At 38.5% G+C, this 27,143-nt stretch overlaps 4 protein-coding genes across 8 annotated transcripts in view; 3 read left to right on the top strand and 1 right to left on the bottom strand.

Annotated features, from left to right (window-relative positions):
• lama4 (laminin, alpha 4) overlaps positions 1-623 on the top strand; it is a 40,472-nt gene extending 39,849 nt beyond the window's left edge. The window contains exon 40 of the mRNA XM_023296971.3: positions 15-623. Coding sequence (XP_023152739.2) covers positions 15-160 — 146 coding nt within the window. The 3' untranslated portion in view covers positions 161-623. The remainder of the gene's footprint in view (positions 1-14) is intronic.
• A 2,071-nt stretch (positions 624-2,694) lies between these two features.
• On the top strand, positions 2,695-21,952 carry tube1 (tubulin, epsilon 1). 4 transcript variants are annotated; one of them, XM_035942313.2, is made up of 13 exons: positions 2,695-2,854; positions 3,030-3,103; positions 6,365-6,417; positions 6,510-6,567; positions 8,142-8,257; positions 9,183-9,304; positions 9,729-9,916; positions 10,025-10,197; positions 11,518-11,658; positions 13,076-13,216; positions 14,156-14,330; positions 15,784-15,944; positions 21,824-21,952. In XM_035942313.2, the coding sequence occupies exons 1-12, from the start codon at positions 2,830-2,832 to the stop codon at positions 15,940-15,942; spliced, it is 1,425 nt and encodes a 474-aa protein (XP_035798206.2). In that variant the 5' UTR covers positions 2,695-2,829; the 3' UTR covers positions 15,943-15,944; positions 21,824-21,952. The 4 variants fall into 4 exon arrangements, with proteins under 4 accessions (XP_035798206.2, XP_023152729.2, XP_023152730.2 ...); XM_023296961.3 differs by lacking the exon at positions 21,824-21,952 and having other exon boundaries at positions 15,784-17,402; XM_023296962.3 differs by lacking the exons at positions 3,030-3,103; positions 21,824-21,952 and having other exon boundaries at positions 2,728-2,854; positions 15,784-17,402.
• On the bottom strand, positions 16,019-24,028 carry ccn6 (cellular communication network factor 6). Of its 2 annotated transcripts, none has more exons than XM_023296964.3 (5): positions 23,854-24,028; positions 18,941-19,223; positions 17,596-17,832; positions 16,885-17,057; positions 16,019-16,800 (listed from the first exon to the last, which is right to left on the bottom strand). In XM_023296964.3, the coding sequence occupies exons 1-5, from the start codon at positions 23,899-23,901 to the stop codon at positions 16,519-16,521; spliced, it is 1,023 nt and encodes a 340-aa protein (XP_023152732.1). In that variant the 5' UTR covers positions 23,902-24,028; the 3' UTR covers positions 16,019-16,518. The 2 variants fall into 2 exon arrangements, with proteins under 2 accessions (XP_023152732.1, XP_035798207.1); XM_035942314.2 differs by having other exon boundaries at positions 16,885-17,078; positions 23,854-24,025.
• si:dkey-119m7.4 (uncharacterized protein LOC560629 homolog) overlaps positions 21,827-27,143 on the top strand; it is a 26,046-nt gene continuing 20,729 nt past the window's right edge. The window contains exon 1 of the mRNA XM_055015877.1: positions 21,827-21,952. The gene's annotated coding sequence lies outside the window, so the exon portion shown is untranslated. The remainder of the gene's footprint in view (positions 21,953-27,143) is intronic.

Raw genomic sequence — 27,143 nt, 5'->3', positions numbered from 1 at the left:
CTTCCTCTTTTCAGATCTTTTCCTCCCACAAAACATCGTCACCAGAAAGCCCTACATTGGCTGCGTGAGGAACCTGACCATCGACAACAACCGAGTGAGCTTTAGCAAAGCTGTTCTGGTCAACGGAGCCGTCAGCATTGGAAGCTGTCCAGCAGCATAACACTTATGTCATCTCTTTCCCCAATACAGCACTGACCAAACACATCGTAGAAACTGTCTTTCTGTTAAACATACACACTAAGAGTATCATTGTCCTTTTCACTCTCTGATGCTTGTTTCTGTCTGTTATTTGTTGATTGTTTTTTTTTTTTGTCCCACACCAAGAATTGAGACCAAAACGTCCAAATTTATAAATCAACCGCAAAGGAAACATTGATAAGAAAATGTAAGCACATCTGAATGGAACCAACCTGTGAAATTTACTGCCAATTCAAGAACTACATTTTCTTTGCTCTTACAGTTCACACTATGAAGCACACGTTGACATTAATCCATTCTAGAGTACAATTAACTCAATCACTCCACTTTATTAACTTGATGGCACATTTTTTTGTACAAGCTCATGTTCAAAACTTTGTTTTTTTGTACTGTTTCATTTCTGATAATAAATGTTTTACATGCAAGTTTGGCTTTTTACTGATTCATCCATGCAATAGCATGTTGTTATGTTCCAGTGTTTTTCTTTCAAGTTTGTGAATTGCACTGAAAAAGACTTATTCAAGGGTTTCTTTTATTAATGTTTTTATTATTTTTTTAATTTTCTTTGTTTCATCTGCAGGACATGCATTATATGGAAACAATGCCCTCTACTGGATATTATGTGTATTTTCCAACTAAATATTTGCAAATATTTTTAGATTTTTTTTGTTAAATCTTTAATTTGTATATATTTTCTTGTTTTGCCTTGTTTTTTGAAAGTTATGTATATTCTTTTTTTTTATTATTACTGAATGAATGAATCAATGAGTGAGTATTTAAGCCCATTCAGCCATTGTTCGATAGCTGTATTCTCATGGCAATGTAGCCTTAATTTTACTTAAGGAGTCTAACATGTTACTGTAGGGTACATAATACAGTTAAAATCAAGAAATGGTGGTTTATGTGGGTGGAGATTTTGTTTCAACATTGGATCGGGGACATATTAACTAGCGGTCTGGATGTGCGGATACAGCAAATTTTGAGCGTCCAACACTTAATTTCCTTCATTCTGGCAAATTTTCATGCACTAATTTGTGCCTTTTCTGCATCCCTTTATGAACAAAACTAAGGCACCTGGTGTCAAATCAAAATATGATGCAATATAATGCACTAGGCTTGCCGGCAGTGGTGGTGTTATACCTGTGTGTCCAAGCCACTGTAGCCTCAAATGTTTTCTCTCTTCTCTCTCTCTCTCTCTAGCTAGCCTGCAGTCACAATATATACATATATACAACATAAAAATGTATGTTTGACATTGTTGTTCTCTGATACTATACATAAATATAAATAAAAAAAATGATGATAAATAGCATCTATTTTTATGAAATAAACTCAAACATATTTTATAAATTTTTAGTGAAGTCAATCTATCAACACAGAACACTGCTCAGTTCAACATGAGCAGGTTTTTTTTTTCTTCTTTCGCATCTAGGCAACATATTTAATTGAATTATTATTTATTTAGTTGGTTGGTATGGGCACCCGCGTCTCCTGGACCATGTAAACAGATGGTCACCCAAATTATAGTGAAACAAAATGATTACTTAAAAAGTAAAATGTGCATTAATGAACAATAAGTAAACATATCAGTAAGATTTATTCCAAGGTACGCTGTCAGAGAACCACAGGCTATATTCATGTGGAGCTTGGGCTGAGACGTGTCCAGGGTGTTCCCTGCCTTCGTCGGCTGGGATAGGCTTCATCCACCCTACAACCCTACAGAGGATTAAGTGGTGTATAGATGATGGATGGATGGATGGAACATGGGCTGAGCATAGAAGACAGTGGTAGGACCTTACATTGCCTTGAGCAGTGTCTCGCATTCAACTTACTTATACCTTGAAAATGGTGCAATTATCGGATTAGGATACAAAGATATGAGTGCTGGACTAAACCACCAGAGTTTCAAGATCCTAGCAACGCCTCTGCTCTCAGGCATACTGTCTTACCTCCATGTGGATGAGTCTTGTGTAATAATATCCCTTCCTCACAACTAAAGGAATGATTTATTTTCCTGTCTTCTTTTATGTCTTCATGAAATGTGATGAAGCAGCATTGTGGTATCATACAACACAGAAATGGAATAACCTTTCAGGTGATGTTAAACAAGCCCCAACACCAACTGCCTTTAAGTAAAGCTACAAAACTTCCCCTTGCCTGGTCTACCTAGTTATTACTAGGTAGCAATAGTGGGAAACTGCACATGTTTTTGAAATTCAGTTTTATAAAATTCTTTGCATTTCATATCTGCCCTTCTGAATTTTTTTATTGTGAATTTTAGATGGCAAATCATTTAATTTATTTACATTTTAAATCATGTACTTTGCAAAGTTCTTATATTATTGTAAAGCATATTGAATTGCTTCAGTGTATGACATGTCCCTACACACTGTTGCCTCACAAAATAAACTTGTCCGGGTTTTACTGAGGCGTCTTGCGCTTTTCACGCAGCTATGAACCGTACCGCGCACCGTACCCTCTGTTGCCATGACCATTACGTCATCGACGCTCGACCAAACACAGCTAAACGCGCAACTTTGAAGAAGCGTTCAAAAGTCTCGTCAAAACCCCGTTTAAGCGGACAGCTGTGGACAAATATTCACTTTAAACATGGTTTAGGTCGCCGCTGTCATGACACAGTCTGTTGTTGTTCAAGGTGAGTTAAACTTAGTTAATATTAGCTTAGAGAAGCTAGGTTAGCTTCATGTTGCTCTTTTCTCTTAGGTAGCTCATATTATTATTAGCTTGTAGCTAGAAGGTCCTTACAGTTAAGCATGCACATTTTGTCATAGCAATGGTTACTGGCTAAACATTAATCTTATTTTCTGCAGTTGGACAGTGTGGTAACCAAGTTGGCTGCAGGTTTTGGGATCTTGCTTTGCGAGAACACGCCCATGTTAACAAAGTAAGTGCAGACACGCACATTGTTCAGACGCTCCGTCTAACAGGAGAGACATTTGGACTTGTCACTGCAGAAAAACACAAGTCAAAGTTCAGCCAAAGTCTTTATAACGTCTCTGTCCCTGTGTACCAGACTGCACAAAACAAACTCCCACCTTAAATATGATCATAACGTCTGTGCCATTTATTTCTGATTGTGTTTCCTCATTTCCTCAGTTCCCTCTTCTTTTTGCTCTTCTTTAAATCACTTTACATTACATCCCACTTGTATGAAAAGTGCCATACATGGATTTTCCAGCTATGATAAACAAAATTCCATGAGCAGTACACTTTCAGCCTAGATTCATAACATCTGCTGGTGTTTGATTAGACAGAAAGATTTATGGTGAGCTTGAGAGAAGGGTAGCTTCCCTTTAAATGACTGATTTGGATTAGAGATGAGGCTGGGCTCTGGTGAAAGGAGGAGGAAGCAGACTTTCACTTAACAAACTTCACCCGATCCCAATTTTATGAAGATATCAATGTCTAATCCTTTTACTTACACCTGTGCTCTTAAAGCTATCTTTCCCTCTCCCTTTAGCGATCCTGGCTTATCTTCATCCCCACACCTCTCTTCCCTTTCTCATTTGTTTATATTTCATTAACACATCCATACAGCCGACAAATACTAGTAATCATTCTCTGTTTAAATCATCCCTTTTAACAAAATGTATCTTAGTTGTTCACTATCTTTCAAATCATATCACAGTAAAGAAAGCTATTTCATTCACTTACTGTCAGTTTCTCAACTTGTGGATTACAGTGCTAAAAACATTATTCATTAATTAGCAGAAAATGACTGTCAGAAATTTTTGATAATTGATTAATCAATGCAGTTGCCAAGCACAAATGTTAAACTTTTGCTGACTTTCAGTATCTCTAATGAGAATATTAGCACATTCTCATATTTAGTGTGGTACCCTGAATATCTTTGTGTTTTAGACTGTCGCAAAATGTCATTTGAAAGTTTCACCTTGGGCCTCATTAGATTATTATGAGCTGTTATTTTTTCTGAAATGTTGTAGAATGTATTTAATCATTCAGAAATATGTACACATTTATTAATATTGTAACTAACCTTTATAGTGTAACTTGTTGCATTTAGTTTACCTTTTAAAAGGCCGCTTAATAAAACATGACTTATAAAACTTGTAAATTTTAACAAGCAAATGTTGGTCCTTCAACCTGTTCAGCCCAAATATTGAAAACGATTAGCATTTTTTCCAGCTTTTCAAAAGCTTAAATTAGGGATTATTGAAATCCTTTAGGTCTAAGTTTTTTGGGAGAATGCTAAATTGCGATATTTCACTGTTGACTTTTGTTGGGAACAGAATTTCTGTAATTGTACTTAACATAAAAAACAACAGGGGTTCATTTGCAGGGTTGACTGTTTATGTAGCACCATGAATGTATGTATATCATGAATAATAATCACGTCATATTTTTTATGAATGATCATTTATTAATTAGAAACAGAGTGAAACTGTATTGACAAACCTGAATTTGTGACACAAACGTCTGTAGGTACTCCACTAATGTGTGGAGGGAAGCGGCGCCGTGGGTGATGCTTGGACCAGAAGAATTAGTCTTAGGACAGACAAAGTCCTTTTTTAGGGATAGATGCCTATCACAGGACATCGTCTGTTTATTTGGCTGGGGTTGATGTTTAACTAGTCACAGACTGGGTCATCAGTGGGTTGTTGGGCTGACAGTCACACTTTTTAAAGTATCTCATATAATAATGCTCCATCACATCCTGTAAATATGTTATGCAGTAAATATTGAACTGAAGCTTGACTTCAAAGAGTATTACAAATCATATTGCAATATCTACTACATGATTGCAATTGGATAGTTTTCCCAGATTGTTCAGGCCAAGTGGGTTGTTTTTTCTTTGTCAACTTCACCTGCATCTTCATCACTTGCATCAGTGTCATCTGATTCCATCTCAAAATCACTCCCTCCAAGTTGGACGTTATCAGTCACAGGCTGCACATTTTATCAAAGACCTTTCATTCTGCTGGTAGTGAAATGAAAACAGCAGCAAATATTTTCCAGACTAAATGTTTTCAATGCAAATTAATCCTAACCCAATTTTCATATTCCACCAAAGTCACACAATCCTGTCTGCCTAGCCTATTATGCTCTATGCTTATCATACTAAAGGCAATCCATGCAACCCCCCCAGGGTGTTTATATCTCCACATTCAAGGACATTCTCACCTGACTCTGAACATGCCTCAACCATCCCCTAAAACATTCCACAACCTTCAGAAACTGTTTTGGCTGCAATGTAATAAGCAGCTAGTTGGGCAAACACACAAAGCCCAGAAAAGAAGTCGATAATCAGTTAAATGATTTTTTTTTTTTTTTTTTTTTTTTTTTTAAATTGATAAAAACATAGATACAGTTTAAAATACTGCTTTGGAAAAACTGCAGCCAGAAATGTTTTATTCATTTCTGGCCATAACTCATACTTTTAATAGAGTAAAGCAAATCGGGCATTTTTGAAAAATGTCTGAACTTGTCAAAGATGCAATGTCCTTGTGTATTTTGTAAAACACAGCAGACATAACCAGCTCAAAATCTGATTTGATGAATGTATTCCACAGTAATTCATATTTACAGGTTATAGATATTTGAAAATTTAGGGCATTTATTAAAATATTTGAGTCTTGTCATATTCATTCTGTAGGTTTTGTGAGTTTATTGCCAGATTGCTGAGCATATATACAAATCTGTTGAACAATAGGACCTGTGACTATGTAAATGTGGTCTTTAAATGTGATGTATGTCATTTTCCCACTATGGCCTTTACAAGATTAGTTGAATTGCAACTAAGAATTGTAAAAAGATTCAAATCAAAACCTTGCCAGCCAGCTCAGTGCATGATTTAAAGAATAATTCCAGGTTATTACAACTTGAGTAATATTTTTTCTGGTTCTGGCTGTCATTCCTATCAGTTAGAGTAACATGGTACCAGCCATATTTTCTGAGACCTGATAACACAGCTACAATGCTTCAGTGAAGACTGACAGAAACTGTTGCCAAAACTACTAAAAAAAAATAAATAAATAAATAAAAAAAAGCCTGACCTATCCCTGAGGGGAAGCTTTATGGGAAGATTTATGTTATGTCCTGTTGTGTCCTATAAAACCTGACATGTTTATCACCTACCACAACTTCTAAAGACACCTCTAATATCCTGCACTTTTCTCCTACTCAGAAAGGATTGTATGATGAGGCCCTCAGTAGCTTTTTCCGGAATGTGGATTCAAGGTAATTAGACCTGGTTTCTATTCCAGTGTCAGTTCATACAGAGGTTGACAGTTGGGCTCCAAATTTAGTCCTTTTTATATTTGGTTTTCTAGGAAAAGTGCTGGAGGAGCCTGTGGTGTCGGTGGGAGAATCCAACATCTGAAGGCCCGGGTAAGTTCAACCAACCATCAAACGGCTCAAGAGAACATTTTTCATCTTCTAATCTTCACAACAGACAGCATTCACAGACAGCAAGCAATGGTTATAATTTATCATCTCAACAGCTGCATGTGAATTAAAGTAAATCTTAATCCTCAAATCCTCAGTCTACACAAGCAAAGAGCGGCATAAATAGCAGCACTGGACATAGAAACTCATTTCAGATGAACTGTGCCTCACATGGAATGCAAATGAGTGTGGACTCACATCCTGTTAGATCTGATTCTGATTCAATAAAATGTTATTAGACTAATCAGCTTGTGTACAGTCTCCGATTATGACAAGGTAATTATCTATTTTAACAAGGTAGTCCATTAAGATGCTATACAGGCATCTGTGATCTCTGTTTGTGGTTCAACTTCCATTTTACACGAACTCTCACGTAACTCAGCACCGCGTCAGTTTGTATATAAATCAGCCGAGCAGATCTGTCACTCTCAAACTGTGTAATCATTTAAAAATAATGATAAATTCCGACTCAACAATAACTTTGATTACTGATCTTTCAGATATTTAGACTGTCGGGGTTTAGCATCTGTACAAATGTTTTTTCTGTTGTTAATTACTTCAAGAAATACATTAGTCAAGTGTTATATCAATAAATAAATAAATGCAACTATATATTGTATGCAGGTTATGAGGTGTAATGTGAATTTATTTGGCCTCTGACTGATAAGCATTATCAACCAAACAATATGTGTACTGGAAATAGAATACACCTTGAAAATTTGAGGGAAAAAAGTCAAAATCTCTCCAGTTAATAATGATATATAGTTCTATTAAGCATTACTTTGTTACCTGAGGATTTAAACCAATCAAGTGGGCATTTGCATAATGTCCTGAGGCTTGATCTTATTAGAATACTGCTGCCTATGTTTGTGTGATGTCAGTACAAGTCTAACAGAAATCTAACTGGCATATGCTGTGCACTGATGGCTGGTGATTGATTCTGTGCAGAAAGTAATTCCATGTTAATAATGACAATAATAATAGTAAGATAAACTGAAGTAAAAAATGAACTAAAAGGAGACCTGTAAGATTCTTTCCTACTACTGTATTTTACAAAAGCTTCCAAATTGTGTGTAGTGGGGAATGTGTTTATTCCTTTATAAAATAACAGATTTTCCAAAATACATACAACCTACATAATGTCTCTGATCCACTGTCCAAATGTTGGGGATGACAAGTCTTTCCACACAGATGAAATAAGTCTTCTGGCAAGAAGTGAACAAAAGCTTCCGCATCAGCTTAACCTGCTCAAGTTAACCCTTTTGGTTTCGACCATTTAAGATGATAAACAACTTTAAACTTGGTAACAACATGCCTGAGGCTGATTGAAGCATAGATTCTTGTCACAGCTTATTTTAGAGTGCGGCATGGATTCTGCGTAATGAAAGGTTTGGCGCTCATCGGGTTACAAAGAGGAGTTATGGAATGATCATAGCGGTCAAAGGAATGCGCTTGGCATCTACGTAAAGCAGTGAAATATATGTGCTGTCTTCATTCTCGCATATTTGAATCGGCAGGCGGTCCTGGTGGACATGGAGGAGGGTGTAGTGAAGGAGATCCTGCAGGGCCCGCTGAGGGAAGTGTTCGACAGCGCTCAGCTCCTCACCGACGTGTCAGGTTCAGGCAACAACTGGTGAGAGACAGACTAACCACAGGATGCCATGGCTCATATAGCAGTAGCAACTGTTGTAGCCATATTTTTTTAAAATACTGTAGCTGTTTTGCAAATGCTCACACGTGCTGTTACATCATGCAGAGCTCCGATTTTCAAGGCTTGAGTCGTAGAAATTGGATAGCCGGAGTTTTGTGAAAGTGTTAAATTTTTTATTTATCCGCTGTAAGAGTTAAATGCAGCTTTCTTTTATAGCCACCATATTTCAAATTCCCAAGAATGTAAATAAGCAAAGAAACAGGGTGACCTTAACTGCTGGGTGTTATTTTTCTTCCCCAATTTGCTCTTCCTCAAAGCCTGCATAGTATAATTTGGGGGAAAGGTCAGTGTTGCTTCTCGACAGGGCTGCTGTGAAAATTCCCTCTATAGGTTTTCCTTTGCCTGACAGCCATTGTAAAAAGAAACAAAACCTCTCTACACGTCCAGCAGAGTTGTTTGTGAGACACTGGGAATGGAATTTTCAGCACATTAAAGAGAAGTTCACATGAGACAGAGCTGTCACAGCGGATAATTTTCCCCTTCAACAATGGCTGGGTTCAGCCTTTAATTCTGAAGTTTCTAAACATGTGCAGTGAAACTGACTTAAATTCTTGGAATAATTACACAGCTCTTTGCTTACAGGCTCGAAACCCTTTAATACTGCACCACAGCATTTGGCTTCTATTTATTTGTCTTGTTGAAAATTTTATTTTATGTGGAGTATTGTAATGTTATTGCCAAGACATTCTTTCCACCACTTGTGAAATTATGAAATATGTCTTTTTCTGACCCAAATAAGAACATTTACACAATACCTCTCATAAATTTTGCATTTTTGCCGCTGTTCAGGCTTTTAGTAAACAGTTTGATTCACTGGCAAACATTAATGTACCTTTTCCTCGTCCAGGGCAGTTGGACACATGACGTATGGTTCGGCCTACAGGGAGCAGATCGTGGATAAGCTGAGGAAGGCAGCAGAACACTGCGACTGTCTGCAGTGCTTCTTTCTTATTCACTCTATGGGAGGAGGTAAGGTCCTGAAACAGTCTGCCACATCCATGCATGGATATTTTTATTGTGTTACTTGCAAGTCATATGAGTCTACTGCTTGATAACAGAAACCAACATTTTTGGCCCCTTTTATCCCTTTCCCAGATAATGGAAACTGAGTTTTAAGGTCTTGTGACAATAAACAAATGGGATTACTGCAGTCAAACAGACAGATGAATGAATTACATATTGCATTTAAGTAAAATAAAGAGAATAAGGTGAAAATCATGCTGGTAGAAGAACTAAGTTAAGGTGCAAGAAAAAACTGATGGTGCTGGTACAATAAAAACAGTATTATAAAGTATAAATCATAACAATAAAAATATTAATAAGCATGCAAAAGGGTAGTTGTAGAGAAGGGGGGGAAAGGGAAGTTATGTCTCTGCTTGACTCTGGATTTGAGGTACGGGTTCCGGTCTGGGTACCAGCGTGCTCAGCCTGCTGGAGGAGGAGTTCCCTGACGTTTGTCGCATTGTTACCTCCATCTATCCGTCTGCTGAGGACGACGTCATCACCTCTCCCTACAACAGCATCCTGGCCATGAGAGAGCTCACGGAGCACGCCGACTGTGTCCTGCCTGTAGAGAACCAGGTTTGTGCAAATGGAGCCTCTTTCTCCAGATGTCTGTCTAGTATGTATATATCAAAAACATGCATTTTAACTACTTTTTTTGGTTTTCCCTCACTTCTCTCCTTCCAGTCATTGGTCGACATTGTGAACAAGATTAAAATTATGTCTCACAGTGCAAAGCCAGGGTCAGTGATCAAGAGAGACAGCACCGTCATCTCTGGGCAGGGTGGACTCAGCGGGCCAGAGAAGCCTTTTGATGCCATGAACAACATTGTGGCTAACTTGTTGCTCAATATCACCAGGTATAGAACTACTGTGTGCTCACATACACCAGACCACTGTGTACTGAGAGAAACAGGCCTGTTTTGCAATATCTACTATAATCTAAGTACGGGTGTTTTTAAGCCCTTGGACTTTTAAACCTTTTTTGGGTAAATTATTTTTAGAAAATGGCAGTATTTGTGTGTACCTCTTCATTTCTTACTCACAATATCATTCAGTGAGCCCTTGTGTCCTCTGTGGAAATATCCGTATTAACTGTGCTTCCATGCTCATTTATTTATCAGGTGCTCGGTAAAATGAGAATTAAATTTTTCCAGGTTATGGTATATGTGACGGACAAGGGATGCTCATTTGAGAGCGCATTTGGTAAACATCTTGGTCAAAGAAGAGTGGTTCAAAAAAGAAATGAAAGAAACTAAAACAACCATCACTAAACAGAAAAGATGTTATAAGACACCTCTTATCAGTTGATTACAATGCAGTCCAGAGAGCCCTTTTACAATTCTACAATTCCATTTAGCAGACGTTTTTATCCAGAGTGACATACATCTAGAGCGTGGATACAATATAAGCAAGGATCTAGTCAGGAGAAAACAACCTGAATAAGTGCCATAAAACAAGTTCAAGTTTGATAGTATCCTGGTGCCTACAGCCAATGCAGGAGTTAATAGGAATTTCTTTTTTCTTTTTTCTTTTTCGGCAGTCTGTCAAATGCAAAGGTGTTCGGTGAAGAGCTGGGTCTTTAGTCTTTTCTGAATTCTTTTGGACTCTCCACCAGACTGTTAGAACTGTTGAAGCTTTTGGGATGAAACCTCTTCAAGCAAGTCCAGTTGACTTCTTTTGAGTTTAGACCATCAGTGACCTGTCTAGTCAGCCCAAAATTCATGACTACGAGCCCAAAAAACGATCTGCAACCACAAGAAGTCCAGCAAAAAATGGTACAGGGCCCTTCAGAGCCCCAATTTCAATATCATGGAGTCAGTCCTGGTTTACATGAACAGACTGAAGACGCTAGGACAGACTAAATTAACTGTAGAATTGATAGGTACTTTCAGAATCTGTACATGTATATTGATGATTTGATTTTGTTTTTTGGTTTTTTTTGTGTGTTTACTGCTCTTTGTAGGTGGTTGAATGCTAAATAGAAACTGTTAATGACATTATTCCAGGAAACGTTTTTGCTTTTCTTTTCGTCTCCTTCCTCAAACTTTTGCACAGTAAGAAAGAGGAAATCTATATGTTGTTTTTTGAAGTGTTTAAAGAGCATTATGTTGTTGTTGTTGTTGTTTATTAAGCTGTTTTTTTTCTCCTGAATTTCCTTAAATTTCCTTTTGTTGCAGCTCAGCCCGATTTGAGGGGTCTCTAAACATGGACCTGAATGAGATTGCCATGAACCTGGTGCCTTTCCCCCGGTTACACTACCTGGTGCCCAGCCTCACCCCTCTCTACACGCTGGCTGATGTCAGTGTCCCCACCAGAAGGTCTGCTGCCTCGCTGTCACTGCAGTTATTTATACATCACAGTTGTTCTGACATTCTGACACTCACAGAGCTTAGCGTACTGAGCTCACGTGAAGCTCCCCACTTATGGGAAGCGTGCTCGGTTTGTGTACACTGTTATTTAAAACCTGATGATGAAACAGTACCGGTCACCTGGGACAAATACTTCATGTATTACAGATAGGCTTGGGTGATGTGGGTAGTATCACATGTGTAAATATAAATATTTTTCAGATAGACTAGATTATGGCAAGTATAATAAAATGACACACATTTATGCATTAGATCAGAGAAATGTATGTATAAAAATACATATAAAAGTAAAATTTTAATAACATGTTTAATGAATACCAAGTTACCTAAAATAATGTTTTAGACAGTTTTCAATATAAATAGTTTAGTTGCTTTTTGGGGGGGCATTTGTCTTTCACAATCAGATTCAGAAACTGTTTTGTTGCCAAGTAGGTTTTCACATAGGAGGAATTTGATTTGGTGTTTTAGTGCGTAACAATGAACAGTAACATATAGATTAAAAAAGTGTTGCATATCCACGGACAGTAAGTGTTACAATACTATTAAGAAGTAAATGTAATCAAGGGACTATAGGTCTTAAAATGTATCAGAAATACTTTCAGTATACAGGACTGTGCAAAGTTATTGCCTGAGGATGTGCGTCCAAGGTCACATTGTATATATTTTGGTAATTTAAAGACCCATATGGACTTTTTAACAAGTCCATATGGCGTTTTTTATATGCAGAAAGACACATAATGAGACCAATAAAAAGCCAGTGCCTTGCTTAGCTAAATAGGTAACTTTGATACTACGGTGAGTTTTTAGATCTTTAATCAAGAAAGGAAGCTTCAACGTAATATTTGTCTAATCAGTCACATAATTTAAACAATAAGCGTACGATTTTCAGTCACCACAAAACTACCTTAATTCACTTTATTATTCGACTATGAGCCAACTTAATGTGCTCTTTGCCTGACTTGGAAAAAACCCACGTTCCCCAACAACAGCTGACATAAAAGCGGCTTGTGTGAACCATAAGGTCCTCGTCTGCTCCAGTGGAACTGCTCATTGGTCAAAGAGAGCAGTGGCTGTACCGGGTAACTCCCAGAGGTAAATATCTGTGACTGTATGAATGCAGAACAGGGTGTTGCTTAAAAATATCTTGGCTCCTCGGCAGACCTTCCTGCATAGATAAGTTCCAAAAATTCTTCTTTGTCAACACTGCTTCACTGATTTCCTCACAAACTGAACTTGAGCTGGAATGTCTTCAGTTCTTTTTCACTTAATGTTTTTGTTTATTTGGTAGTTTAGGTGCAGAAAAAGATACAAAACTGATTTGTTTATTAAGCGATGTGAACATTTTATTTACTTCTGTGCCCTCTAGGCTGGATCAGATGTTCAGCGATGCCTTCAGTAAAGACCACCAACTAATCCGAGCCGACCCGAAGCATAGCCTCTACCTGGCCTGTGCCCTCATGGTCAGGGGCAACGTTCAGGTGTCTGACCTCCGCAGGAATATCGAGAGGTCAGAGCAGCGTCCTCACACTCCTTCTGCACCACACAACACACAACAAGTTAGTACAGCCACCCTGACAGCTCTAAAAAGGGCCTTCACACTCACTCCTGCCAATAGTACCTCCATTCAACACCAGCAGCAATAATTCATGACTGGTCCATTCAGCACCCACCTTTCCTCTGCTCTGCGCTCACCGCTTTCCCCACAGATCTTGTTTTTGTACGGCGTGTCGTCAAAAGAAACTGAAACAGAAGCTGGTGTGAGGGCACGTATACATGTGACCATAATTTAAAAAAGGAACGTGAGAGAAGAAGGGAAAGTACAGTACTGCACTGTTGGTTACATCAATGTGTTTCATAAAAAGAGCTGAAGATCTTAGGATTCATAAAAAATGTAATGAATAGAATGCTTCCTCTTGGAAATGTTAGTACCGGTATTCCTCACAAAACAATAATGTAAATAAAATGTTTAGAAATGAATTGACATTTAGCAAGCAGGACTAGCAAACATGGTTGGTTCAGCTGCTCCAATGATGATGATAATTTGCAATTTTTCAGATTTTTATGACCTAGTAAAATCAATGGACAATTTAACATTACTGCATGCTGTGGGAACTTAATTATACATATTTTCTTTACAAGATTCAGATTTTTAAAAGTTATGGTTTTTTAAATTTTCTTTTTATTTGCTGATAGTAAGACAGAGAAACAGAAAATGTGGGACACAACAGAGCAGCAATTTGTCTGGCCAGCCGAGATTCCACTGCTCAGGGCGTATGTGCTCATATGTTAGGCATCCTTGCTACTGAAATGCAGTTTAAAATGTGACTGAGACTCTTAATGCAACAGAGTTGTGATGATTGCTTACAGTTGATTTTTCAGCCCTATGTTCATGCATTAAATATACAATTATCAGAGTACAGGTGTTTTTCGTCTCTCCTCGTCGTAGACTGAGGCCATCGCTGCCTTTTGTATCGTGGAACCAGGAAGGTTGGAAGACGAGTTTGTGTTCGGTGCCTCCTGTGGGTCACTCCCACTCCCTGCTCGCTCTGGCCAACAACACCTGTGTGAAGCCCACATTCATGGAGCTCAGAGAACGCTTTACCAAGCTCTACAGGAAGAAGGTGCGCCTCCACTACTCTTGAGTTTTTAAGCTTTTAAAAGGTACAAAAAAATTGCTATACCAATTATTAAAATCAGCAAGTTATTTTTACTTACTTTTTTTTTTTTTACTTCGCTACTTAACTTCTCTTTAAAACCTACTTTTTGAAAATATTTATCTGTAGTAATCTGTGATGGCCATTTGTGATTTGTGATGTTGCTTGTTCTACTTCTTTCATCCACTCTGACCTTTCTTAAAAACTACTGGACTGCATCCATGGTCCTCAGAGAATGTTTCTCCTGTCTTTGGTGGTTTGCTCACCACATTTGTTTTAACATTTAATATTTTAACATTTGTTGAGCTCGTAACTTTTCATCTAGTGCTATGATCAGGCCAAATTTTACTTTGTCCATCACTTGTTTTTATGACTAAATATCAGCATTTGTATTATTCCCATCAACCTGAGTTTCTATTCATCAAACATTAGCAAACTAACAAAGTATTGGTGTGAATATTTTCACAAACAACATTATACTTGGTAAATATCATGTTAGCATGCTGATATTAGCATTTAGCTAGGGTACAGCCTCAAACAGGTCGACTGATTATCAGCCTGGCGTTTATTGGGTCTGATATTCTACATTTTTCAGATTATCCTTACTGTTGTGTTTTTTTTTAACCAATTCCCAATAAATTCTCGAGCAGAGCACCCACAGCACTGATTGGTTCCACATCACAGGTAATAAGCTGTCAAACCTGAAGGAGACATGTTGAAAAGTTATCTTTTGATGAAACATATGTGAAGAAAGTCACCTTTAAAAATGCTTGTATTGGAGTTTTATATCTCTAAATTTTGTCAGCAAGATTTTTGGTTTTACTGCAAATTTATTGGTTTTAAATAGCAGTTAAAGGTGTCCCTGATTACTGATAATTGTCGTGGGCCCTGAATAAACCATATTGTTTGACCCTTATTCTAGTGTGGTTGCTTACATTTTATAGACTAAACATTTTATTAAAATGAACTAATACAGTCTAGTGCAATAGTCCTGCAAGACATTCTTCCTTCATGAAGCTTAGAATGGTCAGTGTTTGTTGCCACTGTTTTAGGTAAGGGTTATTACAACTACATGGTCATTTTCAATGCTACAGCTTTGGTGTTGTATGACAGTTGTATTAAATTTGTCGGTTTTAGCTCAGTGGACTTAATGAAATGCCAGCTGAATGTATTTTTTCCAGTTATTCTTTTTTTGGTGATCACTCAACACTTGATCTTAAAAAATGGAGGTAAAGATTGAATCAAAATGAACACATTTTCGGTGCCAACACAAAAAATAAAGACACTACCTTCATTTTGGGTCATTGGTATTGAATGACCACTTGTCCAGAATAGACTCATGTTTTTATTACTACATATTATTTTTTGGTTTGTATTTCAACTTCACAACTTTAAGTTCTGTTCTTTTGCTGTATTTTAGGCTCACTTACATCACTACCTGCATGTAGAGGGGATGGAGCAGAGCTTCTTCTCAGAGGCCGTTGACTCCCTCAGCTCACTGATTGAAGAGTATCATCAACTGGATGCCACCAAGGCCAGACTCATCCCTGACACACCCAGACTCAGCATTGCCACATGAAGGTCCGCTTTGTAGTCAGTCTGTGTGTAGCTGTCTGTTCCTTTGTCTTTTTCAAAAAGAACTTCACACAACCAAATCGTTTGTATATACCTTTATAAGTTATATATCAATATTGTCTAATTTATGACTTGATTAAATGTTCTCTGTCTGAAAAAATAAGTAAGAACAACATGTAAAAAGAATATAGAAAGAGTTCAACTCAATCTGTATGACTTGATTTGCCTTTTAAGGCTCCCTGACCATGTTTTTATGAGGTAATGTTGATATGACAACATCTGCTGTTACAGCTAATACACTGGCCATATTCCTTGTTATTGCACATACTTGCCCTGAAGACAGGGTTCACAAAAGCTTTCATCATAACTAACAACATTTTTCTTCATTTAGTCAATTATCTCTGCCATTCTTCTATATCAAATTTAGTTTTGTAGTTGGAGTTTCTGTCTTTTGAGGTTTCTTGAGGCACATCGCCACTGCTGAGGAAAACTTAACAACCGAAGTATGTTTCAGTCGTCAGTTTTCCACAGCAGGGCTCGTTCTCCGTGCCTGTGTCTCTGGACTTGTTGAATGGTTCCATTAGAGTAACCGCAGGTCAGAAAACATGTCGCCCGGATCGTTGCACTTCCTCTGACACACACAGGACATTATCCACTGCATCTTCCACTGTGTGTTGGAGCCTCCTTTGCAGGTGAAGTTGACCTTTATCATGCGTGACTTGTTGGGGACACAGCAGCGCTTGTCTGTGCAGACGCCGCAGTATGTTGGCTTAAACTTCTTGGTGCTGGTGCAGCCGGAGAGCTTGAGTTTCTCTGCTTTTTTTGCCTGGAATTTCGGCCGGCACGTCTTTCCTTTTGGCATCTAGCAACAAAAGCAATCACTGATAACTTTTTTTGAATGTTGTATAAAAGCAAGCCAATGCATAGATTTAAGCAAAGTTGTCACCTTAATGCTCTTGAGCACACTTTTCTCACACGGTCGCAGCAGACACAGGCGGCGGTCCTTCCTCATCTCACATTTGCTGTTGTCGTTGTTGACTCGTACGGAGATGCCAAGGCCGCAGGTCTTGGAGCAGGGACTCCAGGGTGTCGTCTGGATCAGACAGTTCTTCTTCCAGGCTAAAGGAGGATCCCTGTAAGCTTTCAGTGTTACAGTTAAAGGGTACTGTGTCAACAACACCCTACACAAAGCGCTAGCCTGTGTGCTGCCAGGCAGATCACTGATCAGAATCTACCCAACAACCTTAAAATGCCTGGTCTGACTCACCATCAAGGAATTTGCTGCTGAGCTTGTAAATGTTTAATTTGAGCTCTACTTGCACAAGATCCCACAGAATCTAAGTAAAATTTCCCTGAAACACACAGATCATGGTATACATATGTTTTGGCAGAGTTGCCAAATGAGCTGTTTTGTGCATTAAAGTGGCATTTCTTGTGCTTTTAATAAAAACTGAGTCCCTCCTCCTCTTTTTCGTAACTGGAGCCATCCATCACTCTGTTTTCCTGTGTGAGGCAGTCTAACCACAGGCAGTCACACATCGCACTGCCAGAGCAATGAATTCCCTCTCCCCTTCTATCCAGTTAACTTTGACAGCAATTAGCATTCCATGCCAGACAGGCTGGCCCTTCTCCACCAGTTTACTCTCTAAACACACACCTGACATGTACGTAGTGTCCTGCTGGTGCTTGTTAGAACTCTGGCCACTGCGGAGGCCAGCTGGCATGTTGCCCATCAGCGGGGCGGGGCCCAGGAGGCCGGCAGGCTTCTGGATGAAAGCAGGGGTACAGCCGATGGCTCCGGCAATGCATGTGCACTTATAGAGGGGGCTGGGCTGGAAAGCCTCTCCGTTCTCATAGTGGGCCCCATTCAGGTCACAGCCCACCGCCATCATGTCTGAAGGAATGAGGGGAAACATGTCACAACCCATGATGAATTTGTCTTGATGCGGTTACTGTGGAGCTTGAAAGCTGTTTTAGATTTTAATGTAAATTAATGTTTTTCTTTTTTTTTTCATGATGAACCAAGAGGTTTACCACACTTATTTTCACCAGAAAGCCAGAAATGGTTTTAAAATTTATGAGTACTTTCTTGTAGTGCTGTCATTTAACAGCCTTGAACCCATTCCCAGTAGTTACACTCATCCAAAGAAGGAAATAGACTTTAAATTTGAAAATATGTTTTGTTCTGAAAATGTTATGTGGCTATTGTGGGTAGTTTTATTGTTCTGAGTCTGTCTATCGGATGTTTGTTAAACTGGAAAAACTAGCTTGAGTCATAGATAGACCATAGATGTGCTTTCCTATTAGAGTTCCAACAATTAGTTGATTATGCTGAACAAAATTAATTGCCAGCTACTTCTTTGCCAATTTGCATAGCTGGTTATTGAGTAATTTCTTTTAAGAAAAAGGTCAAAACTCCGTTTAAAACCGAATATTTTCTGGTTTCTTTACTCTTCCATGAAATTAAAATGAATATCTTTAGGCTATGGACAAAGCAGGACATTTGAGGATGCTACCTCGGCTTTGGGAAACACTGATTTAAAAAAAATTTTTTTTACTATTTTTGACATGTTACACACCAAACATTTTATTAATCAAGAAGGAGATCAATAGATTAATCAACAATGAAAATAATCGTTACTTGCAGCTCTGTTTCTTTTGAAAGTTGCCCACTGAGTTTTACTTCTAAAAAGCCCCTGCAGGCAACTTCATGTTTACAATTATTTTTCAGTTGAGCCAGTTGAGAGTTTACTGGGACTTCCTCTGCCCTCGAAGGAGTCCGGTGTGTTGCTCCCCACTCAGGCAAATGAGAATAATTTAATCATATTGCTCTTCTATACTCTCTTACTATTTTTTCTTTTTTTTTTTTTTTTTTTTTTTTTTTTTTTTACATATGGCTGCTTTGGGTTTGAACACCTGCTAACAGCATGGATCCACTAAGTCAGCAGGAGCTATTGTTTTAGAAAGAGAGCGTGATAAAGAAAAATAACAGACACACTCACATGCACACACTCCGACCTCATATCTTGGCTGGTCTGCTGAGAAGTCGCAGTACATGCCCTTGTGTGGATCGCACACGTCCCTCTCGTTGCAGGGCTCTCCGATCTGTCTGGCGCAGCTCTTGCAGCAGCCACAGCCGTCCAGGACTGAGCTCACACCCGGGGCACAGTAGGGTCGATCTCTGGGGCATTTGCAGGGCCATCGGCAGAACTGCCGCCTCTCGGCCGCAGCCCGTCCGCCCTGAGGAGCCGACAGCTGCCCATTGTTCTGAGCCCGGCTGAAGCACTGGAGAAGGAAGGTGGAAGAAAGATAGATTCAAGGTTCAAAGTGGCATTTTGCAGTTCATTTTTCTGGGAATGTGTTCACACCACTGTGGAATTGGTGAATTGAATTAGAAGGTGATTTTTTTTCAACATTTTCCAACTGCTGACTTCTGAACTCTTCAATGAATGCAAAATAATATTGCCTCAGTACAGCTGGCTAAGTGACCCAAGCACCCTAGTTCAACTTTTTTGATTTCAGACTTGCAGAGGTAGAGTTAAATTGATTACTCTATCTAGCTGTCTGTCCAACAGTTGGGTCAAGACCAAGATATTTTTACTATGCTGAAATTAAACAGTTCATGTACAGCTAAGTCCCAAATTATTCATAACCATTGCCAAATGTTGATATGACTGATAGATATCTTCTGGCTAGAAATGACATGAACAGGCCTGACAAGACAATTCTGATCTCCACGTCTCTGAAGTTGGATAATATTCTTGCCGAAACTCAGTTTTGTAGTTCCTCCACAGATCCTCAATGAGACTCAAGTCTGGACTCTGGCTGGACCACTTTAACATGTTGATTTTGTTTCCATTAACCATCAAGCAACCGTCTTCACCACTTTGGCTGTTTGTTTCAGATCCAGGGCTTCTTACGGGCAGGTTTTTTTTTTGCAGACTCATGTTTGAATATTTTTTGTCCTCGTCTTTTGTCATGATGCTATTTACTTCAGTGATGTTACCCAGCCCATTAGCTTAAAAAGGAACTCTGAGGTGTTACATTTCCACTACCATGCTTATCAGTAGGAATGCCGTTCCTCTCGTTGAATGCTGCTACTTTTTTTTGTAATCAGAAGCCTCATAGCTGTGTTCAGGCAACTACATTCCTGTCTTGTTTAAGATTTTTCAGTGTCGAATCCCCTCTACTTTTTGATTGTGCTTTGCGTTGTAGCCACTGCCATTTGAAAGGACTTGGATGAACGAGTCACAATGCACGACTCTGCCTCAGTGATATGCCCAAATAGTTCACTAAGCTCTTTGGTTTTCGCCTTCACTTGTAGTTGACTAATGAATATTTTGCGAACCACTGCATCAGCTATTGATAAAAATGCTGTAGAACATGGTAAATATTACCAGGACAATTTAGAATAGAATAAAAACTTTAATTTTTCTAAAAAAAAATTGCAACATTTTCAAGGGGTCTGAATAGTTTTTGAATAGTTTTTTGTTAAGACTGTTAAAAATACTGTTGAATGAAGTTGAATTTAATAATTACCATCTCCAATGCAGCTTCTGGCTGTATTTTGACAAATTTCCATCATTTCCAACGAGAAAGAACCTATAGGTCAAATAAGAATTCGCTTTTTTCGATTTTAGGTCTGCACGCTGACTTGAAACCAACCAAATTTCAAAGTGTCCTGAATAAATGGAAAATAAACTTTCATACTACAGCCTGGTGGATTGTTATGTTAGCCCACTGATATCAGGACATATATCATAGCAGTAGGTGTATATTTATTTGCTATTGTAACTACTAAGAGCAGATTTGACTGAAAACTTTGTGTCAACTTGGACAAAAACAAATAGCATCATTGTCTGAACTCCTCCATCCTCTTATAGTTTCAGTCTAGCTGGAGACTTAAAAAAACTGGGATTTCTGAAGATGTGACATACTGTCGCTGTTTTTCTGGTTCCTGTTAAGACAGTAAATTTTTCTGATGGACAGTTTCTTGTCCCACTTCCAAGTTTAGCTACTGTGGAAAATGTTGGAGTAGAACTCTGACACATATGAGGTAGTTAGTTTGCAGTACAGACACCTTAATGAGAGACTTAAAAATAAAATGCCTTCACACACTTAGTTTGCACTTCACTCAAGTGCCTTTTGGAAGCCAAGGTCAATATTTTGTGTCAGATATTTTTTGGTCCAGCTTGAGAGAGATGGAGGCAAGGAGAGAGATGGTCCTTGAAAGTTTGTTTTTCCATCAAGAGTGGAAAAAGTAGGCATATCACAGTGAGAAGAAGTGAATGTGGAAAGGTTCCCTCATTGCTTAATCCCTCACAGTGTAACTGTTGGAAAATGGAAATATAAGATTGATTAAGTTATCCATATGTCCTCAAAGATTTTATTAATTGGAAGAACTGGCCATGTTTTTTTGAGAAACACATAGTTATGCTATGTAAATGGTGATAGTCTAGATTTTTCTCCTTGATTTAGTTTTTTTTAATTATTTACATTTATTTTATGTTTTATTCTTGTGCTTTTGCTTGTCATTGTTTACTGTTATGCACCAGAACACCATGTCAAATTTCCCATATGTGAAAACCTACTTCCTAATAAAACTGAATCTGATTCAGATTTTTTATTTTTTAAATAAAAAAGGGAAAGACACAGACCAAACGTGAATGTGTCCCCCTATCAAGTACTGTTCATCCAAACACTGTGAGTAGACGCAGAAGTGCCTTTAAATTGGTAACTTCAGTATAATTGCTATAACATGATCACCGTTTTTGTTTACACAAACTATAACTAATTCTGATAGGAATGTCATTAGTTTCGCAGTTGTAACCACTTTGTCGGACAAATACATTTTCAAGAATATTTTATGGCCTTTTTTTTGATAGGGACAGCTAAGGAGAGACAGGAAGGGAGGGCGAGAGACATGCAGTTAAGGCCCAGGCTGGAATCGAACCCAGGCTGCTGTGGCAAGGAGTCAACCGTAGCAAATGATGCTCGTGCGCACATTTGACCAGGTGAGTTACCAGGCTGCCTTGGACAGATTAAACTTTGCCTTGTTGATGGTGCTGGATAAAAAGGTTTGGGTTCGCTAGGAAGATACTGTATGTCAGCCTCATAGTGGCTCAAGAAGAAAAGCTGGGACATCTCCAGAGCCATTTAGACACATTGGTCTCTCTGCAGTTTTCTGGTATTCTAGCTAATGGTTGACATATTGAATTGGAACAAACACACCAAAGAATTTTTTTTCCCACAGCAGAATGATAATTGGTGCAGTTAGACCATCCTCCAGTGCTGATGCCAAGCTGTGGCGATAGGTCTACCTGTACAAGATTACTAAGTTATTTTGGTCTTTTCTTGAACTTTGTTGGCAGTATTAAAAAGTGAAATGAAGCAAGTCTCAACCTTTCAGTGACAAAGCACAGAATGACACCTTCTATCCTGCCAAGGCAAAACATAGTAATTATAGATTTGCGACGAGAGTCACAATTTTTGACAATTTACCTTGCCATCACGAAAAAAAAACAATATTCAGAAGTAAAACCAAGCTGCAGACTGTCCTTCCCGTTAACTGTTTCTTCTTCTTGTTAGATTTAGCAAAGGATAATTTAGCCAGTTACCCCTGTTTCCTTACTTTTAATAACATTTTTTTTTTTGTCTCAGCACCTTGAGATTTGTATTTCTGGTACCACATAAACAAGACAAATTCTTAATCATTATTATTTAGTTATTTATCATTATCATAAGTAGTATCAGCTCAAATAATCCTGCTTAAAGGTAATTAATTAAGCATGATAACACTGTCTGCTTATATTTGTAAAACAACTTTAAATTAGATGCTTAACTGTATATATTTAAGCTAGAAAGCCAAAGAGGAGACCAGGACACATTTAGTTTTTCCTGCATTGATGACATTGTCCACATATAGCTTGCAGACTATTTCTGTAGGTTTCATGTAAAGTCTGTAGCAGTGATAAGCACACTAAAAATTCAAACACAAAATTAGGGTACCTGTTGCACAATCTGGGTAAGAACCTTTAAAATATACCTATTTTTTCTTTCCTTTTTTCTTTATTACTGTGAATTTCACACCTTAAATCATAAATTTAGTATTAAGTTTTCATATTTGCTTTTTCCTTGCAGCGTCAGGCAGTTCAGGTGCGTCTCACATCAGTTGTAATTGAGCATCATACATGTGTGATGTGTGATGAGAGGCAGTCTCAAACATCTCATCTCTCTCTCTCTCTCCCTATATTTTAAACAGTCTACCATCCATTGATAAACAATTAAAAAGCAAAAAAACACCATGAAGATAACTGTAGTCTTTGAACCTTAAAGCATCAACGTGACAGCACAGTGTGACAGCAGTGAAGGTTTACTACTCCTCAAAGCTCAGCGGAGTGACAGCCCAGCAGCTTTTAACTATTCTAGCACTTAGGTTTGTAGTATTTCTAATGTGTTCACTTTGCTTTGCCTCTTTTTTGCTGTGGAGAAACTCGTGCATGGTGTACTCTAATTCCCCCGGCCTCTCAGTGCTTCCAAGGGTCACTGAGGGTTATGCCAAAAATCTGAAGCCTGTCTGCCAGGTTTACTGAATGAGCTCATTTCATGGTGTGAAAATGGGTCCGTGGGAGCTTTAAATACAAAGCCCTCAGAATTTTCTCCTCTGTAGCCAGCTCATACTTTGAAAGACTAAGCTTGAGCCCAGTAAAACCACTCTGTATGCAAATAAGTACATTATAAGACCACACTAATGAAAAGGCAAATACTGAGTGAGTTTTTTTCCCCTAAGTACAGTTTCTGCTGTATTTTCCTGTTGCTTCATATAAGGCAGGTACTCAGAGACATCAGTTATTGTCCCAGCAGAAACCCAGTCTGTCTGTAGAGTGAGAATAGAAAAAGATAACGCTCTTCTTACCTGTTGAACAAGGATGAGCAGGAGGGAACGGCAGAGAAGCGATAGCATCTCTTAAGTGTTAAGGTTTGTGTGAGCTCCAGAGGAGAGCGACCAGGGGGACGAGGGAGCAGGAAAGTGGGATTGAGGGAGGGGGATTGGGAGCTGGGAGAGGAATGGGGTGGGGTGAGGAGAGATTGGGAGAGCTGACCTGTTGAAGAAGGGGACAAAGCACCCCTCTGTCTCCTCTCCAAACACACCTTTCCCCGCCTCACTGATCCAGAGGGGAAATATTTGTCTTCATAACTGCCGGGCCGCTCCGAGACCTTCAAGTCCTGCCCACTTGTTTATTCTTAGTCTGTGGACCTCGCTCACGTTTATCTGGGTTAAACTAAGAGTTAAATCAGTAAACCGTCTGTGACAGGTCCCTACCTAGCACTCAGCAGAGTACATTTCATTCTTAAATTGTCCAACAAAACCCGAATTCATAAGTGGAGTTCTTCTCAGTAAATACGTCCACTGTGTGCTGTTTGGTTAATGTGGTGCTGAAGCTGTACGTTCCCACATGATGTGGACGGACATGTATTTGAGTTCACATTCCATTATTATTTACACTGAGTAAAGAGGTCCCTCTCAGAGCTAAACTCTCCACCTCCATCCCTGGAAAGCCAACACCCTTTTGAGAATTCACATGGAAAGACCCGAACAAAAGCTGCTTATTTACACAAAATTGTTGCTATGACCTACTGTAATATTTTATCTTCATCTGGTCATTTATACCACTTATCCTTCACGAGATTATTCAGAGTCATTAACTAACAACAAACTAAACATTTCACCATGTTGACCACCATCATCTGCCGTCAGCATCTACCAGACATAGACATGAGTCAAACATAAACATCATCCAAATATAAACCTCCCACAAATAACTCTACTGGAGATATTTAACCCTGGACCTGTAGTAAATATGCAAACACCGCCCCCTAAACCCAAAACATAAGATGCACATAACAACAAGACAAATGCTACATCTGCTTCCCCTAATGCCAAACTTAATATCTTTGACCCAGTTCATACTGTATGTAACAAACAATTATCCAGTAATCAAATAGACTGTGTTTTTACTCAAGTACTGTGCTTAAGTACAAAGTTCAGATACTTTTTAATTTTATATAACTTTATATTTCTGCTCCATTAGATGTCAGAGGTAAATATCGTACATTTTACTGTACTGCATTTGTTTTACAGCTTTAGTTGCTTTTCAGATTAAAACTGCTCATACCCTTCTTCATGTATCTCCAAACTGGATTATTTAGTTTTTTTTTATAAACTGAAGGATTATTCTCACAGGACAGCAATTCTACAAGCACATGATGATCCTACAGATTATGACACGTTGCTGTACATTTACCCTCTGAACTCTTATATCACAATTTTAGGGCTACATAGACAGACAAACAATCACACTCGCATTCACACCTACGGACAATTTAGAATAATCAATTAATCTCAGCATGTTTTTGGACTGTGGGAGGAAGCCGTAGTACCCAGAGAAAACCCACGCATGCACAGGGAGAACATGCAAACTCCATGCAGAAAGATCCCGAGAAAGCCGGGACGTGAACCAGGGATCTTCTAGCTACAAGGTGAAAGTGCTAATGCAGCAGTAATATGAATCCAAAAGCATTATATATATAATATAAAACACTGACAGGGAGCATTGTTTTGCACAGTGACTACTTGTATGTTTCACATTTTAAGTGCATTAAGTCTATATTACCTTTACTTAAGGGTTTGAATGCACAACTTGTTCTTGTCATACAGTATTTTTATAGTGTTTTGTTAAAACTTTTACTGAAGTAAATGTTCTTAATTCTTCTTCCATCACTGGAAGAGTTACTGTCTTTCACTTTTCCCATGCTTTAGAAAGATAATCAGAAAATGCAGACAATATTCAAAATGTGTTTAGTTAAAGCTCCATTCAATACCCATCACATCTAAAATACAGTTCACATTAACTTTTTAAACAATGTGTTCTGTTATCTTTTATCAATTGCCCTTCAGTACAGGATGTTCAGTTCACTTTGTGACATCTACACTGCACATCCTGCATTATGAAGGTTTTTGTTTACTTTTGTGCACCAAAACCACCTTTAGGAGCTGCGTTGAAGCAAAGTTAAGTTAGTTCTCAGTTATTTTGAACCTTTTCTATAATTGTACAAGCTGTGCATACTGGACTGATGATTTTGACCATAATTGGGTCAACTGGACTGACTCACTCCTCACCAAATGTTTGTGCGCGGTTTTGCTGCTTCAGACTATGTCCACTGTGAGCTGGCTGTGCTTTTCGCCTTCTTAGCTGATATTTAGAAGTGCTATTAGCAAAATAGATGGGCGTACATCTATATCAGGATAAGGAATAGTCAGTCAGGATCGAGCCAGGTACCCTATAGTGCTTTTACTGTAAACAGATAGAAAATGGTGTGGATCTAAAATAAACAAACAAACAAAAAAAAAAGACCAAATAATCACAAGTCTGGTCTAGGACTAGGGAATATAATCAGAAACAAGCCTGAAACCAAACGACTTTACAGTAGCAGGAAATAGCCAGTAATGCTTCATTTTTGACAAAACAAGTCCTGCAGACTTTCCGGTGGCCATACCAATCACCAGACAGATCATCAGTAAACCATCAACACAACTCCCCTCAGGTACTTTAAAGAAAAAGTCCTAACGGAGCAAATACACACCTGAAGCTTGCTTTTAGCCTCTGCAATCAGTCAGTGTCTTTATTGTTCATGCAGACTGCTAGAAGAAATTTTCAAAAAAATGCTACATCTTGGCGGTGGTTTGATGTGTAAAGTTGGAGCTGCACCTCTGAGGTCTTGTTTCCTCTGGTGATGCTTGAGGGCGACTGCTCCACCTCCTCACCTTTAAAGACCATAATTGGGTGCTTTTGTTTGATCTCACACACTTCAGCTTTGCAAGGTGCGAGTCTTAACATTCCTGTCTTGTTTTGACATTTCCTTTACCAGGGCAAAAGCCGACACTCTGGCAGTGGGCTTGTTAAAATGAGTTAGTGGAAGATGCACGGTTTAGGATAGAAAATTAAATCTCTGTAGAATTGTGCTGCAGTGGTTGTAGTTTATTTTTGTTAGTATCTTAAATTGAATTAAAGCCACTTGAATTTGTGGGACAAAATCCTTTAGTGTCATGTTGTGGGTCAGTTTTTGTGATAGTGTTGTCTGTAGTGACTAAGCATATAATCTACATTAAACAACGTATTTAAGTCATATTTTTCAGAGCCTATC

Source organism: Amphiprion ocellaris, chromosome 12, assembly GCF_022539595.1.
Source record: "Amphiprion ocellaris isolate individual 3 ecotype Okinawa chromosome 12, ASM2253959v1, whole genome shotgun sequence".
Lineage (NCBI taxonomy): Eukaryota > Metazoa > Chordata > Actinopteri > Pomacentridae > Amphiprion > Amphiprion ocellaris.
This window is presented reverse-complemented; position numbering and strand designations above follow the sequence as displayed.